The sequence below is a fragment of the Rhopalosiphum maidis genome, chromosome 4, assembly GCF_003676215.2.
Source record: "Rhopalosiphum maidis isolate BTI-1 chromosome 4, ASM367621v3, whole genome shotgun sequence".
NCBI classification, from domain to species: Eukaryota; Metazoa; Arthropoda; class Insecta; order Hemiptera; family Aphididae; genus Rhopalosiphum; species Rhopalosiphum maidis.
The window spans coordinates 36,507,811-36,527,517 of NC_040880.1; the positions used below are offsets into that span (position 1 = coordinate 36,507,811).

A 19,707-nucleotide genomic window follows, 5' to 3' on the forward strand; every position below is an offset into this window, starting at 1 on the left:
TAACGATATAAAATATATACTAAACGAATTATAGTTGAAGCTGTAACAAAAATAAATATATCACTTACAAAGTCCAACGAAATTCTCACAAAATTCGCTACACAACATTTGAAAAATATTGAAGTAAAATAATATTTCTTTTTATTTATTAATAATATTAAGTATCAGCTATTTAACAGAAATAATTAATGAAATGAAATATTATGTGTCCTGCACCTATTTACTATATAATACATTATATAACTGTAATAATTAAAAAATTTAAAGATGTATCTTATAGGTACCTATATAGTTATCAATTTATCATTGTTGTCAAAATATTTTTATAATGAAAATTAATATTGTATATATATATTAAATATTATAATATAATATGGTTATGTGAATACAATTCATTTTTTTTTATTATTTGATTTTTAAAAATGTATTGATTACAATATACATACTATGATAAATATAATATCTTTATATCAACTGTTATTTCGTTAAAAAAATTTTGGATTTAAATTTATCTTAACCCGTACACTCGTTAATCGTAATGTATGAGTTTAGGTACACCTATAAACGTCTCATACTTACGATATTATTACAATACTCTTTAATGGATTATTCTTAATAATTGTACAAAAAAAAAAAAATATTAAATATGTCATTTATTGTCGGTGCTTATATATCGTTGTTATGTATAAAATATTTGGTTATTTTGTGTTAGAAATATATGAGTAATTATCAGGAAAATCTTATTTAAGTTTGTAAACGAATATAATATATATATATATAAATAAGTTTTGGCAATGTTCATCTACCTATATTTCATTTCATAATAAATATTGAGAGATTAAATTCTGATAAAACCGTAAAATGTTCAAGCTTGCAAATTCAAATGGAAATTTCTTACTACTCTCTGTACAATATGAACATATAATAGAATTTAGAGAACTTTGAAGTATAATATACAATAACAAAATATATCTACAATCATACATTAATCGTAAGTCGCGAGTAATTTCGTCTTTATCTCATGATGAAAAAAAAAAAAACGTTTCTACTGGTTTAATATATACATTTTCCATATTCAACGGAGAGCATTTATTTTGTAGAAGAATATATAATGTTATATATTATCGTCGAATACAAGAATATAAAAAAGGGGAGGCCGGCGTTGTCGCGCGCACAATGACAGCGGGGCCGATGCGCGCGCGTCTCTACCTCCGCCACCGTTGGTGTCGCGCGATTGTCACGCGACTATAATACGGCTGTGGGCGGATCCCGCCGGCGTGGTCCGGATGCGCCGCATGCGTCCCCCATCAGACGGGCGGGTCCGGTGTCGCGTTGTCGCGGCGTCCGGGGGAGACATCGAACGAGCGGTCCGGGACGCGACGAGCGCAAGCGGGGGCCGGACGCCTGCGAGCGACGAGAGCGCGCGCGCATGCGAATCGCTCGCGGGGACGCAGCGGCGGCGTCGGAGACATACCTGGCGCGCGCGGACAGTATCCCGGTCGGGCGACACTTCGGTAACCGTCTTGTCGCGTGACGCTCGTGTGCAGGAGAACAGCGCCGCCGTCGCAGCCGACGACAACGAACAAAACGCCGCCACACGCAACGCGCACGCCGCGAACACGAATCGCGCCGCCGCCGCTTTCCACGCGCAGCTGCTCCGTGTCGCTCCGTCTTCGCCGCCACTGCGACAACCGCCCTCTACACAATATTATTATATTCGTAAACGCACGCGCGCGCCCGCATATTTATATATAAATATATATTTATATTCACCTATAGCGCGGACCTGTTCTCTATCAGCGTTACGCTATAGCGCCGCCGCCCGGCGTTCGATCGATTGACCCACTTTGCCGGACAACGCCTCCGCCGTCGTCGCCGTATTATAGTCGTCACCACCACCACCACCACCACCACCATCCCCCTTTTACGGACACTCGGCTATCAATCCGGGGGGGGCATAACAAGCGGGGGACGGGGGTGGGGCGCACGCCCTGCGCCGCCCGTTTCATGGACCAACTGCAGCAGTGGCACCAGCAGCAGCAGCAGCAGCAGCAGCAGCAGCAGCAGCAGCGGCGGCGGCCACGGCCGTCGTACCACTTTGGTGGTGGTGAGTATGGATTTTTCGACGCCATCATTGCCGTCACGTCATCTCGCTTGCTGCGTGATGGACGGGGATGACAATTAATATTGTCATCCCCTCACCCCTACCTATCACACATAATTTATCAAAACCTACACGTATTATTACTACTATAGCCTGCAGTTCGCATCACACATATGTTGTTTATAATATACGCAGGTTAGGGTACCCATAAGTATAGGTACGCATCAGCCACACTCGTAGACGACGAATCCAAAATTTTTGTTTACATTTTTTTTTTAATTTGATATATTATTATTTACCCTGGGCCCACTAATATAGTTTAGGTATCTATCCGGGGAATGACTACGGGCAACCGGGGCCGGTTATTACAACAATGGTATATGTACGTGCATTGTTTACGGAAGACGACAGCTGTCCCGTTAAAATTAAGAGGGTTATATCATAGGTACATACTTAATATGTATTGTTATTACTTATTATATATATACTTAAATATATATATATATAATATATAGGTATGAAGTGTGTTAGGTATATGCGCTTTGAAAACTATAGACATTGTTTGATATTGACACGGTGATTTTTCTATACGTACCTATGAATTCAAAACGCGAAGATCGCGTTCGTTTTTAACGTCGTTTTTCATTATTAATTTCCATCATATACCCGTACATATTGTATATATATTTGGATAGATATATGTGCATGAGTATAATATATTTATAGTATTTTTGATACATATGTATAGAAGAAATCTACTATGTGATAACTAATAGTCTTAAACGCGCTTCCGGCGTTAAGTATTTAAATATTATTATATATATATATAGGGTAATATCCCCTTGCGTCGCATCGCCGAAACCCATGTGTATTCGTTTATCAAATTAAATACGCGTCGATTATTTGCGTTTATCGTAATCTATAATAAACAAGCGGGACGCGTTATTCGATGGTCGCACACCGTAACGTCCGTAACATATTATTATAATTTATATTATATTTAGGACATGTGGGTAATTGACACTGTTGATACATAAAATACATTTTACATTCGAAAACAATATTATATTGTCAGTGCTTATATTACTATTAATTTCATATATATTTTTAATCATTTATTATATCTCATTTCATTTAATATAAAATATTATTTAAATGAACACATTTATCTATACGATTACCTCCTTTATAAGTAGATAACTTCAAATATAAACTAAAAGTTATAACTTATATACATTACCAATTTTTAACATAACTTAACGGTACACATATATGTATATACATAATATGTATTACATATTATATTTTAATTTTGATCTTGTAGGATATATACATAGATAGTAAAGCTAGTATATGCCTTGTATAATTATCATAATATACTCATAAAGCTCATCATAGTTTTATATAAATAAAACAGTAACCATTTATCATAAGTTTTTATCTATATTCTATATAACAGTCATAAACCGACTTCATATACACATAATAAATCTAATACGTATAATAACACGTATCTGTTATATAGGTACAATATTAAGTAGGTATACATGAAATATACTTCGTAGATTGATGAATGCTATTGAAAATAGAAGTGAAAAAAAATATTTTAGTGACTATTAACTGCAGCGCACATGCGAATAATGTACTGTTATATTATATTATTTATTACTGTATTTTGAATGACTACAAAATGTTATTATTTCCACGGTTGATTGCACTTACATCTATCACGGATAGATATGACTATGCAAGTACGATTTGCAAATCTCATCTGAAATTTTGATTTTCTATACAATATGAAAAAAATAACGGATTAAATAAAAATTTATGAAATACAACATTATTATAAGACCTTATATTTATATGCCAGATACGGTGATATATTTTCGTATATATATGCATATAATCCTTTTTGTATTTTATAAAATGATATTTTAATATTATTCATAAATTTTTTTCTTAAACTTTTTTGCAATTATAAAGAATATGGATACCTTAAAAGTTATAAGTTATAATAAAAAAACACAGAAATTTCTTTTCAATATAACATTATATATTTATATAATTATTCATATCTACTCATCAATATAGTTTATATTATACAATATGTTATGTATGTTAATATATATTGCTAATATTTTTACCTGAACTACATTATTTTTAAATGAAAAATTACGTGATTGATGATCTTTAAGATACATCCTATATAAACTAATTGTAAAGGTAGCTTATATAGGTACTTAATCTTTACTTCCTATTAACTTTATTGTATGTAAGTACATAATAAATACCATATTGTTAAAAATGTATTTATTATGTGTATATATTTATACATATCTAATGTTCTAATGTTCTAATACATTGCGTAACATTATATAACCAATTAAAATATAGGTTATTTATCACTTCAAGGTAACTTATTTTTTTTTTAAAATTATTAAATATCAGCTGCAGCAAATTCAACTTATTGAGTAGGTATATTATAATGTATATAAATATATAACGTATGTTTAATATATCAACAATTATTATGGGCTGATTAGGACGCGAATATTACTTATAGTTATAATTTAACTTGAAATTGTATCTTTATATATTTTTTTTTTTATTTAGAAAAAAATGTGTTAATGAATTAACATAATAATATACAAAGTATCAATTAATTAAAAAAACAAAAATTACCTACACCTTTAATCTGAGCCTATGATGATATAGGGATTTACAGTGCGCGTAATACATAATACATTATTTTACATAATAAATGTAATGAAAATTATTAATTAAATACGTATAGTGGTATAGATATAATAATATAGACTTATAGAACTACCAAATTATGAAAATTAACTAATTCACTATAAACAAAACATCATTTATTGATATTAGTATTATCATTAAGAATTTTTTTTATATATCTAACAGTCGGCAAAGAGTTAAAATTAACAGGACCAAGATAATTTATGGACTTTTGACTAAAAAATGTGTTAGTATACATCACTTTAATATTAAATAATCTATCTTCACTCGAGGGCTTCTCATTCTGCTTAATAAAAAAAAAATTAGATTTTTGTGTACAAACATTATAGCTTTTTTTAATAGCAATTCAAGTGGAAGCACGTTTAATTCCTCATAGTTTAAATAAGTGGACCCTATGAAATTGTTCTTCCTTAAGCATAAACGAATTATATTATTTTGCTGTACTTTTAAAGGTTTTTAGAAGCACCACCCCAAATTACCATACCACATTGCAGTATATATTGGTATAAAGAAAGAAAACTATTCTCAAAGTATGAGATGAAATTATATATTTTAATATATTAAATTAAAATATTATAGAACGTAATTTAACTATCAGACTATTTATATGAATATTCAATTTACGGTTACAATCAGGTAAAATTTCTAAATATTTAATTCTTTTGACTATATTAATTGTTTAGCAGTTACGCAGTTTGATGCGTTTGAACAAGTATGTAAAGTGATTTCATCAAAAAGCGGTACAATGTTATTTATTGAAAACAAACACAAACACGGTTTTGTTAAAGTTTAAAGATAGCTTTTTAATATTTAACCACTTTATTACTTAATTAAAATTCAATCCCTATTAACATATATAATATAGTATTCAATGTAAGTTATATATTTTATTATTTATTGGTCACCGTGCAATATGTGACTAAAAATATATCAAAACTATAATCCAATAGAGTGAACTGCATTTACTGTATATTAAAAAAAAAAAAAAAAAAATAGGAAAATAAATCGGCGCAGATGTTATATGTGGTCGACCGCAGCGTACGATAATAATAGCGATAATAGAACTGCGCGTGTCGATTAATTGAAAAACGATCTAATTTAAGAAAGACAACAGGCGATATAGACAGCAGAACTTACAAATAATAATTACTATAATAATCTGTTTTGCTACGATGGTTCAGTTTAAATAAGCGATCTTGTGGATGAGATGATTATAATAAAACTATATACATAAATATAGTTATAATATGTGTTATAAATTATAATAGGTTTACAAATAAAATATTATATAATGCATCATAAAAATGCCTTTAAAATAAACAATAATAAACGTACCAAGTACCTATACATTTTAATCACAAATAATACTTATTATAAATTATATATTCTATATATTGTTAGTCATTTTTTATATATATTCTGAATGTAAAATTAGGTATATAATATGTAAATGAATTTCCATTCCCATAGGTACTTTATATACTTACAAAGATAATATATATATGAATGTTTTATAGGTACTTAAAAGTTATAAGTCATAATGTAGTAATATGCATAATAAGCAATGAGAATTATGTCATCATCGGGATCGCGTCTTTGTATAATTAAAATGATACAAATTATGTTTAATTTAATTAAGTTAATAATTAACTTGTGACATTCGCGAAACGGTTTTAAAAAAAAAAAATTAAAAATATAAAGCATATAATGAGGTATAGCTACACAATTAAGTCTATATCTATGTTAGGTATGTATATTAGTATAAGTTACACCGATCATCGATCGACGATCGCATTATCTATAGGTATCATATATATATATATATATATATATATATATGTATATAACAATTATACAACTTAAGTTATCGTCCGATGTCTTTACACATATTTTGTGGTGTATAATCGCGTTTGCCACTGCAGTGCATAATATCATAATATAGTATAATATATTATACTCTGTCGTTAAGTTTATTAGATAAGATAAAATATATAATATATATAGAGCTCGTTAATTGAGACGATGAGACTTCAATGCGTGCACAGGTATAATATAAATGTATATTCTATAGGTGCACGTAAATATTAAGTCATTTGTTTATCTACCATATTATATTATAATAAATATACATAGCTACTTAAGTACCACGTTATATAGTTATATATTAAGTAAGTGGTGTATAAATAATAGCAACTGCTGCGACTCCGGGGGTTCTAAAATTCAGGTTATTTCGGTATAGTGGTGGAGCGGGTGGAGCACTGAAAGCAGTGAAAGCTTTGGAAATTCCTTTATAATTTCATCTTTATTTTATATTTAATAATATCTATAAAACATTAATTTCACTAACTGCAGCTAATCAAAAAATGTACTTGTATTTTATTTATTAGGTAGGTATATATATCATTTATATCTATATATTCTATAATGTGCAAGAAGCCATATATATATATATATATATATATATATATATATAAGTAGGCATTATAAATATATATATTTAATACATTTACGCTATTATGCAAGGAATAAGCCACACTGTTATTACCATTTGGTTTATATTCCAGTATTCTAATCGTAATGAAAATCTTTAAAATGTCCCCAAGATTTCTAAAATTAGAATCGTTAAAACAGTGTTATTACTTATAATCACATTTTTCAATAAAAGAAAGTAAAAATCGTATACATTTTTTTCTAGGGGTATTACCCCTCCCCGGACCCCCTAAAATAAATATTGCCTATAAGAACAAATTATTGTAATAATTATACAAACATGTATACATTATATACATTTATATGATACATGGCTATACCTACTATATGTTTATTATTTAATATACTCAGGTACGTTATATACAAATATTTATTATCATAATTATGTAATTTCAAAATTTCATTGTCCATTTTCTAAATTAAAAATCACGCAATTCAAATAAAAAAATTATCTATTATTTATATTGTTTAACAATTACTAGGTACTAATGGTATGTTATAAATATACACGTATGAAGTTTTTCTTTAAATTATATTACCATATAATGTTTATTATTAGTAACTATATAGTTTTTAATACAGTATATTATAAATATCTTTTAAATATATATTAAGTATGTGTATATATGTGGTTTTTAATAAAAATGACCAAAACATAGGTACCTATACCTTGACACTCACGTGACACGCCTATATCATAATATATGATTTCATTGTTATGGTACGGGGATATGTATTTGCGTGTGTGTTTTTATTTATTTATTTTTTTAACTCGCCGTTGTCGTTTTTGTACACAGGTAATGGCAGAGTGATCGGCGCCCCGCTACGCATGCGCCGTCCAGAAGACCAATCGCCGAGCGCTGCTAGTGCCGGACTCATGATGGAGGTGGTAAGACATTCTATATAGATTCGCTTGTAGTACATATATGTGTAATATATATATGTATGTATTTCGGGGACCCCCTCTCACCACCAACATACTGGGTCCCATCGTACCGTATAAAAATATATGCACACGAGTACCTTTAATATAAAATACAATATAAATATAGATACCACACCGCACACACCATAAGCATTTTAATAGATTAAAAAGCTTGTGATGATTAGATGAAAGCTAAGCAAGGATTTTTATCACGGTTGACATTAACTTATCCTTATGTATGATATTTATACTAACGGGAAGGCTCTGATGCTGAGAGGGGTTATTGCACATTATACTCAACAGAATATCAGAAAAAACTGGATAAACCCAAATTTGCCTATCTAAATATAATAACTAAATAACTCATAGAGAAATTAAAGTTTTTTTCTAATTTTGTATAGAATTTAAAATTTAACGACCCTTATTTCTTCACGTATTTTTTTTCCATTACATGTATAGCATGGAAAAATATGTGCATAATAGATATAATATAGAATATTATTGTAGTGCAGGATGCATATCAGAATTGTACATAACCCAAAACAGCATATATATTATATATACAAAGTGAAATACATAATTTTCGGAAAACTTTACTCACCATACGATTATTATATAAGTACCACTATTATATATATTTATATCAAAATAACCTCCATAAAATTTTAACGGTTACCCTTCAACCTGTCTAGTAAACAATAATGCAAAAATTTAGACTATTAATTTCGACTTGAAGTGCAATTTGAGAATCTTTATAAGTACTCAAAAATCATAATCAAATGTATTATATTGGTTTATACAGTATATGTGCCTAACAAAGTCGTACACATAAGTGCACTTATGCAAAAATTTACTAATTACGGTAATAACGTCAAATCTCTCAAATTTTTATACATAAATAGTGTGATCCACTGACCGCTAAGCATGTTTAACCCCATTTTTTTTATTTATAGGTATCAAATTGTAATAAAATTTTGATTTTCGGAGTTAAATAGTTTTTCTGTTATCGAAATGTTTATACAAAGAATAAATTTTCCTTAAAAATGGTGTTATAAAAACAAAAAAAATATAATATTTTATATTAGATCTAATATTTATTATACTTGGACCATTTTTACATTAATTGTATCTATCAATAAATTAATATAAATAATAAAAAATGTTCAAATTATTATAGCCTCCAGATCCCATGAACCGAAAATAGCGATTAGTCGTTTGGAAAAAAAAAGTTTTTTACTTTCACAGGACACAAAGGTATAAAATATAAATACTCCTTAAGTAATAATACAAACAAATATCGAGAATTGTAAAATATAGTCTTTATAAGTGAGCGTATAGGTTCTCGTATCTATAAATTCCAAAATTCGAATTTTGAATAATTGCAATATTGAAGAAGAAAAAAGAGCTATGCACGCTTGATGTATTCTTCATAAAAATGTACACATATCTATGTATAGCCCATAGAATGACCCTATATAATAATATGTATATGAACATATTATATGGTATATACCCGTTAGATTATATAATTATATACATACCTTTATCGTTTTATCATCTGTCCCGGAGGAAAATAATATAATAATATAAAATATAAACGTCGTTTTTATAAACCAATGTGTATTGCAGGACCAACACTATATTATGTCTACATATACGCTCAGGGGATGAAATTTGTCATGTATTAATGGACTCTACTCGAAGGGGGATGCAATTCTTCGTATTATATATTAATGGACTCTATATCCGGTGTCATGGGCGTCGTCTTCGTCACTTTACCAGTACATAATAAATAAATATATTATATATATATGCGTAGTCGTATACGTAGAACCAATATGTATATAATAATATTATATACCTATTATAGTAGTTAACCGCCGTGTGACGATCGATGCGCTTCGGTCTGCTATTCAGCGCGGAGCGGCGTCAACGACGATGGTAATGGGCGCCGGTCACGACATCGCATCCGCACGACAACCCATCTAAACGCATGTACTCACCACTACAGCGCTTTGCCGTATATTATATATTTATATGATATATCTAACGTCGTGTTAGAAAAAAACAGTCTAACACACACACACACACACACACACACTTCAGCGGTGTCGTCGACGAGTCACGAATACGTCCATGTTCCTCTATGTGTTTAATACCTATATAGCCGGTAAAAACAAATTCCCAAATCCTTTACACGCCGTGCGAGAAGATTACACCGCAGCCGTACGTCGGCTGTTCAACGGGGGAGGCGAACTGTACAGTAGACACGTACATGAAAAACCGGTCGTCCGTCCTCTGTGTCACGATTTTTTTTTTTTGTACAAATTAAACGTTTCTTCTAGCGACGGTGTAATTACACGTGAGGGAGAAGGCGGTCTCTCGAGGGGTATGTCGGTAAATGGTTTTTTTTTTTTTATAAACTCCTAAAATTATCTTGGTTTCTATTATTATTATCATTATAATTTTCCAGCCAAGGTCCCCCAACCGCTTTTGCCGCAATATGTACGTAATAATGTAATATAGTGTGTCGTGTTCAAAACGACGACGACGACGCCGCCGCCACCGCCTGACAGTCTAAAGAATTAGTTTTTATATAGTATAATTATAATATATATATATAGATAGAGAGAAAGAGACACGCTCACGCACCCAACAACCGTATAATTTCGCCACCTCCCACTAATCAAATCAATGCAATTTAAATGTATACGATGACGGTCCTTATGTTATTATTGTACGCTTGTAGGTACATGGATATATAATTCACTATACTCGTGTATCTATTTCTCCCGTATAATCCGTTAAACTGCATTTATGGGGTAGTACTTTCATTATATAAGATTTGTGAGTCCTCTGCGTGTTAAACGGTTTGTTTTTATTTTTTGATTCTCTAAAATTATAGTGCGCGCAAACGACGTTGTCTTTTCATAACCTATATGCATTCTGTTGCCAGACAGTTTTTGTGTGTACACGCTGCGATATATATGTAGGACCTGGGTACCTAATAAAATAAATACTAGCTATCTTGTGGCATGTAACCATCATAAAGCGACGACTGCATCATCGTCAGCGATGGTGGTGGTGTACATAATAGCTATACATATAAACTGATAAATAATAATATAATAACCCTCTTTTTCACGGATCTACACAAAATAATAATAAAAAATAAATCTAAAAAGCCTTCATTGTCTTTTTATATATAAGTATATATTAAAATAATAATAATAATCATACAATGAACGATTTAATTTCGTTTTTTTTTTCTTAAATTATAGGCGTGCGTTATATTTTTTTCTTCTCTTCGAGTGAGTCTGCCTACAATTTATTTCGTATTATATATGTACACAATGAGCATATACACTTATACGTAATTTTTGAAAAAAATAATATAACATACGAAAACGATCGCTTTCTTTTAAACTGTGAGTTGTGACCCTTTATTATGCTTATGATGACCGTTTAAAACAAAATCGCGGTGTACAATAATATATCAGCTATACGCATAAAAATAGCCACAACCTTACAGTCAACTATACTGCTGCCAACGCCGCTGTTAGGTATTATATTATTATTAAATAATATATTATAACCGCCGCCACTACGTTGTCGTGTTTACACGCGTCCTCGTAGAATACCCGCTGCGTTAACGCGGTGTTATCCTTTCTTTCCGCAGGTATTTTATTTATTTATTTATTATTTTTTTTCTTCGAACAATAGATATATGATAACGAATTGTCAGTATTACATTGTGTGTGTGTGTGTGTGTGTGTTCGTGTGACAGAATCTTACATGCATTAAAATGTACATTGTAATAATATATATAGACATCATCGTCATCGTTATTCCAACGCACATTAACAGTAGTTTTATAGTTGTTGTTTTCACACTTATATTATACATAGAAGAACACATTTTACGTGTATATATGATGTAAATTGTAGTATTGTACACATCATCGCATGGAGGCCGAAAATCGATGCGTATAAAACCGATGACAGATTATTTTTTTCTATAGAAATATTATTAATTTGGTCACATGGTTGACCTTGCTATATTTTTATTTTTTCCTTCTTTAGGACACTTGTGAATCTTGATTGTACCTGCAGTAGTAGCATACCTATGTATGTACTTAAAAAAAATTTTAATAAAAATATCATGACCAAGGTCGAGTTTTGTTTTTTTTTTTATACAAAATGCGCTTGCCGGATGTCGAATTTCCCTTTGGACGCATTTCCAAAACAATTATCTAAACATTTATCTAATTATGTATAAATATACATAGATAGTAGACGAGTGCGCATCATCTTCTACCGTAAACAAAAAAGCAAAATATACAATATTACAATATTAAATTGTTATTATATATCATATTTATACGAGTAGCGTGCGTTTTCACGGCAATTACACTGTCAAATCGCCGAAACAGTCCGTCGGACATCTCTGTACAAGAGTGCAAGACGTTATTAGAATGAACTCGCGTGCTGACATTTATGTAATTAAAAATTTGTTATTCTTATATCCTGTATTACGACCGCTATTTGCCGTTTGTCGTACACTCGTATACGAATAATTATAATATATATAAATATGCACAGGTATAACACTGGTGTATGCGTGTACACGAATAATTCAATGTAACTAGTGAGTTCCGACTACATAATACAACATGTTTTATGCTGTGAATACGATTACTTACACGTTTTTTATGCTTGATGATTGATTGTTATTCATACATAATATGATATAATAAATATCAATATATAGGTACATCGCGACAATTATCGTACGCTGTGTCTAAAAAAGCTGATCGGTTATTAGTTTTTAGTGAGTAACTCAGAGCAAATTCTTAAATTATCACATATATTTTTTTTGTAATTTACGCAGCTCAGCAGAAAAAAATTTAAACGATTTGTGTATTACTAAATTCGTAGATTACATAATTTTTTTTTTTGTATATTATAATAAGTATTTTTGCGGACAATTTAACTTATTTTTCATATCTTAAAATATTATATTATATTAATACATATGTATTGTATGAATACAAAATTAATAATGATTGTTAATTTCCTAAATTTGAATTTATTTTTTTAATATAAAATAAAATCATTATGCAGATTAAAATCGTTCAATTACTTGTTTAAAAATTTAAAATATCCATATTAATTATTGTTTATATATTTCGATAATTTGTAGTTCTATTAAATCGATAATCTAAACAAACTCAATTTGGGTACCAAAATTAAAGAAAAAAACGGTATGAATTAGGTCCTGGCACAATTATGTATTTTTGGAAAATTCAAGTAGATATAGGTAGTCCATTAGCATTATCTTGGAGATACCACATGGAGGTTGACTAGAAAGTCCCGAAAACTTGATCTTTAGTTTGTCTGTTAGTTTCACTCATGTATACAATTATTATAAAAGAATTTTACTTACTATTATTACATTTTTTTTTTTTATAAAGCTTGCATTGACACTTGTCATAGATTAAATAATTTCGTTTTGCATTTTTTTTCTTAATTAATATTTGTTTTATAATATAGCTTAAATGAATTTAAGAAATAAAGTTAATTTAGAACCAATGGTAAAACAAAGTATCGTCTGTCTTAAAAATATTTATTTTACGATTGTTCCTATGATAGTTTGTGTTGACCTCTGAAGTGATATATAAATTTTAGTTATGTTTTTCGACCGTATACAGCCACGGTGTCGAAAAATGCCCGATATTACGTCATCGTTTCTGTTATCGATAACATTTTGAGATATAAAATCATATATTACCGTGGACCAAATAATTTCAATATTTAATCAAATAGGTAGGTTCACCGCGGACCCAATTTATGATTAATTTAAGCGGAAAAATATCTCGGAATCTAACTACCGATAATCTTTGTCACTCTTGACGTTTCGCGGGAGTCTGTGATATTGATATCTATTGACTAACAATATGTATAATGTACCCGATGACAGCCGTTTTCCTAGTACTTGTCGCGGTGTCTAAATACAATAAAACAGAAGTTTTCAAAATATCGTTTTTAGATCATTTTTCTATCCGCAGTCCTTCACATATTGTGGTGACAGTCGTCTAGAAAAACTGTGCGTGTGTATCATAATATATACGTTAATAATTTTTGCATCATCTTAAAATATATTTTTCTTCGCGCGTATAATGGGTATACGTGGTATATATAGTGTTTTAATTTTTGTTTGTTTGATTTAGTTTTTTCGTTTTTATCATCAAGATATTTTTGGCGTGGACAGCAACATGCTTTACAAGATCATCCTACACTTTAATTCAATCGTCTTATTAAACAAACATACACGCATATGCTTAGAAATACATAACGTTCATACGGTAATAATATCATTATACGCGCGCATAGGTACATGATGCTGCACGTGCACATAGATCCGTTTTCGCGCATTGTTTGATCGTCAGATTAATTCAACGACGCCGCGCTGACATGTATACAATATTATATACATACAGACATACAGTGTGCCTCGGTTTTAATGAAATCACGCGTGCGTTATGTTTTAACAAGTTTAATAATAATAATGTAGTCGTCGTCCTACTGCACTGCACACGCGAACGATTTAATTAATAGAGTTCCCCATGTTCAATTTGCAATATCCTTTAATATATACGTATATATTCAGTGTTTATGCGTAATCCCAAACTTTCGGTCCGTCCCACTTTTTTTTATTATCATTATTATTATTATTATTATTATTATTTAGCGTTTAAATCACCCACTCCCCGCGTGCTGAACATCGACCAGGATGAGGGAGGGGGACACGCTGTTCAAATGTCGTTGTCGGCCGGCCAATTAGAATCGATGATGCTCCGACCCCACTGGGGTACAGCCTCCTTTTGTGTTGATTTTGGAGTGAAAAAAGGGGTTAAAGTACCGCCGTCGGGGCGTTATGATCTTTTTGTTCCCCGGACTCCGGGCTTCCCGTGCATTTTCCGATATTAGCATTTTGAAGAATTTTACGCTTGGTTGACGCGTGTACACTGTACACACGAAAAAAAATAAATAAAAAACACTCGGAACCGTGCGCAGCTGCTGCTGGTGGTGGAAAGGGTGCACAATTTTTTATATCAACGAGCAATATAATATACGTCGTCGTGCGTAAATATAAACGACGCCCCCTCTTTTCTCGATCATTTATAACGCGTCCTACCTCGGTTCGTTATTTTTTATTTTTCTTCATTTTTAGTTAACACAGTGTGTTTTGTATACCAATATACATATATATATATATGTATTTATATACATAAGAGATACAGCGGCACACAGGGAACTCGCAAAGTATCGATTTCGCGTGCATATAATATTATATTATAATGTTATATATAGTACGAAAGGTACGATGACGAGACGGCTCTCTTTTGAATAATAATAATAATAATTGAGACTTCGTCGCCACCGCCGTCGTCACTGTGGCGGAGCCCACCCCATCCGGACAAGAAGTAAGATACGGAGAAGATGTGGCGGTAGCTCGTTATAATAAATATTCATGAAGAGTGAAGTAAAACGATAGGGTTGAGATCCGCTAATTAGTTTCCTAGGTAACAGATTGTTCCCCTCCAACAACGGCGGAGGCCGTTTGCCCATCATTTTTCGAATAAATATTCACATGTTGTACATGCGCGTGCTTCATTATAAATATACGCATATTATAACAACATTTGGAACTGTATAATATAATATCGTAAATATTATAATCGACGTACCTACACATATCATATTTTGTTATTATACGAATTATTGGTACATAAAATGTTATTGTAATATCCGTGAAATAATAATAATTATTATTTTGTATACTATTATAAATTACAAGATATAATAAAAATAAACATATATTATTTGTATATTGCCAAGTATTAAAATATATATAGTGATTATTTTAGTGATTGTATATAGAATAGAATAATATACATATATATTATTTATCATGTGGCTATTGCGTCTCCTAGGTGAGGTCTCTACGTGTAGGGGGGAACCGGTTGTCACTGATCGACTGCATGCGGACCGAGTAACAAGTATTGAAAATAATAATAATAACCACACAAAGCTATGACAAGACGACTTAAGTAGGAGCCTCCTCGGGGTACGGTTGACCTCAAGAGCCTTGCAGAGTGCGCGCGGAGGTATCACAAGCCATTAGCAGCGTCGGAGGCACATCGTTATATCTAAACGTGCATATATTAATATTATATCATATTATACATATTATAACGCATAAATACATACTCATATTATACGGTACATAGTACTTGCGTCCGAGATTATTATCAGTAAGTAAGTTGTATCCCTCTAAAAAAAAACTTCAAAAAAGGACATAGCCTATTTCGCCGTCCAATAGTATTTTTTCAGACATCCAAGTAGTGTCCCAAGTTTTTATGGCATAAATTATATATTTACAGACTATTGTGACAACACAGATTAATTATATGATTCCATTACATCATACATTTAAATATAAATACGAATTATTTAGATAATCATATTAAAAAAAATTATATGTAATACGTATTTTTATAATTTTTACGTAAATAATATAATACACCTAATATTATTTTAAAATCGTCAATTATCAAATATATTTCTATGCTGGCAAACTAATAAAATAAAAACTTAATGCATTTTTAACTAAACAAAATAAAAAGAGTAAACTAAAAAATAATCAAAAATATATTTTATAAGCTTAAAATGTTTAAAATAACAATACAGAAAATCATGAATTACTTATTTAAATTGATGTGGGATGAAATTTGAGTGAAATATGTTTTTAAATATGTTAAAGCGGAATCTGTTTTTCTCAATTTCTTTACTTAAATTACCAATGTTTTGGTTTTAATTTTTTTTTTTTGTTCTATAATTTTATTTTGAGCGTATTTATGCTATTTATTTACATATATAAGTATTAATTTGAAATAATTTTAATACGTTTACAAATATACGTATATATATTTGAGTGATAGACATAACTTACAATTCATAATATAATCAGTATTATTGAAACATAATTTAATATCTATGACGCAACTCGTTTATGACTATTATATCAGGTAGGAAAAAATATAACATGGTTGAGTTGCGTCCCCAAAATGGAACGTTATAATTACCTATTGAATTTATTATTTACAAAATATACCTTATTTTTGGACGCAAGTAGTACGTACCACATTACAAAGATCCCATTAGCAGATCGACGCGCTCGCCAAGACAACGAAAAAATACATAATTATAGCGACGATATTTATTATGATAGCCATGTAATATATTATTGTTATACACATAACATTATGTACCAGCACTTTTGTATTGTGAACGTGTATTATAAGTATGATTTTATTGTTTTTTTTTTTTCCGTTGAAAAGTCATTTCAGAAGATTCATTTGTTGCAGGCTCCCAAACAAATATAAACGATAATTTCGTATATAGATATAATATTATTATTTATTATACATATAGATATCTATTACAGTTCGTAATTTTTTGCCGCAAGTATATTATAAAATATTTGTATTCCCTCGTATTAATAAAACGTACTTATATAGGTATATACTACAATACACCTAATTTATATTATGTGTGATTATGCGAACTCGTAACAACCATATTAAAAGATTGAAAGGAGTATCAATAAATGTTTCTAATTTCCATAGGACCTCGTACACATATTCATTTGTTTTATTTCATTAGACGTGGTTTAAGTCGTCATAACAGTTGTTATTGTATTATTTTCCCATAATATATATATAATAATAATAGCATTAAACTTATATTTATGCATACGCGTACCACAAGAACGCTGTTATGCAAAATATATATATAAATATTATATAATACCAATAAATGTGTAAATGACTTTGTATGTGTAATGTGTATATCCCTAAAGGTCATGTTAAAAATATAAGATTATACTATCAGCTTGCCCTTCCATTTCAAACGTCTATATGTATATTTTATCGCACAGTCATATCGATAAATTAATCCATATCTGGAGACTGGCAACGGTTAAACGGTTTTTAACAATATGTGCGCGTATATATTTATGATGTACCAAGTATATATATAATATACATTTGGGATAGTAGAACCCCTCCACGGGTAGTAATAACTACTTTCACGTTTCTTCTTTAAATTTAAAACCTTTTTCTGTTGTAGGTATAATCGCGCCCACTATAACCCCCTAAAACTATATATTATAATTACTTTGATTTCAAAATGGTTTCACGTCGTACAGGTAACCTACTATATAATAATATATTGTAATGGAATTCGAGTAACCCCAACCTCGAGTGTACTGCGGTGCCGTTTGTCACTTGGAAAAAATTAATTAATATTGTTATTATTACTCTGGGTATGGCGGGTACGATTTAATACCGTTTGTGAGCACATTTATTTAATTTTGGTCGGTGTTTTATAAGACTATCAGCTGTACACATATTATGTGTGTTTTGACTCCGGGGCGTCAATAAATTATAACGTGGGACGAATGTGTTGAACATGTACGACGACGGTATCATAATGTATGATATACCTAGGCAATAATAAAACGGTTCACACAAAAGTATATAATAATTTTCAATTAAATCAAAAATAATATCATATTATATAGTCGATGGGACTGCGTATATGCGATGATCATCTCTCGTTTGGGGTTCGTTTCATACATCGCACTGCAGATTACCGTATGGTGTAGAATATTAATTAATGTATATAGTATAAGCCACATCGATTTATCCGCGCTGATACGAACACTGCAACGAAATAATAAATACATATTATATACGTGCTATAAGAACGTTTATCGGTTTATATGTTATGTACAGAGAGTCGATAGGTCATAAATTGTCGTATATATATATAACATAATATATAATGATAATAATAATATGGAGCGCGCGCAGGGTCGTGACGGCATTGGCGGCATAGTTGTCGTTATTTTTCTCGCTCATTAATTCGGAACTGTTTTTTCCGGCCGCTGTCATACGTCAGACTCGAGGTTTATGCGACGAGGTTAGGGGGCAGGAAGAAGCTTTTAGCCAGATGAACTCTTACACACATATACAATATACATACATACTCACACAATATAGTATATTATATATATATATATATATATATACTGCCCCTTTGGACGCGCATACACACACCCAAACACACGGATGGATGACCTCGTCGATTATTATATATACAGCGTGTGTGTACATTATTTTATATATCTATAGTAGTTATAATAATAATAATAATAATAATAATATAATCGTATATAGATTTGAACATGCTGCTGTATATATACCGCCATGTGGTCGTCGTCGTTGCCGCAAACTTTTATGGGTGTCGTAAAACCGCAATTTCTCTGGTCCCGAGAGATTATAAATAGACGAAAAACCACCGCT

General features: G+C 30.7%; 1 protein-coding gene across 2 annotated transcripts in view; it reads left to right on the forward strand.

The window, feature by feature from the left end:
* The window catches only part of LOC113560320 (zinc finger protein basonuclin-2-like), an 81,543-nt gene that overhangs the window by 1,565 nt on the left and 60,271 nt on the right, over positions 1 to 19,707 (forward strand). Inside the window, exon 2 of one of the 2 annotated variants that reach the window (XM_026966104.1) lies at positions 8,149 to 8,240. In XM_026966104.1, coding sequence (XP_026821905.1) covers positions 8,149 to 8,240 — 92 coding nt within the window. The remainder of the gene's footprint in view (positions 1 to 8,148; positions 8,241 to 19,707) is intronic. The other variant, XM_026966106.1, reaches the window with a different exon arrangement.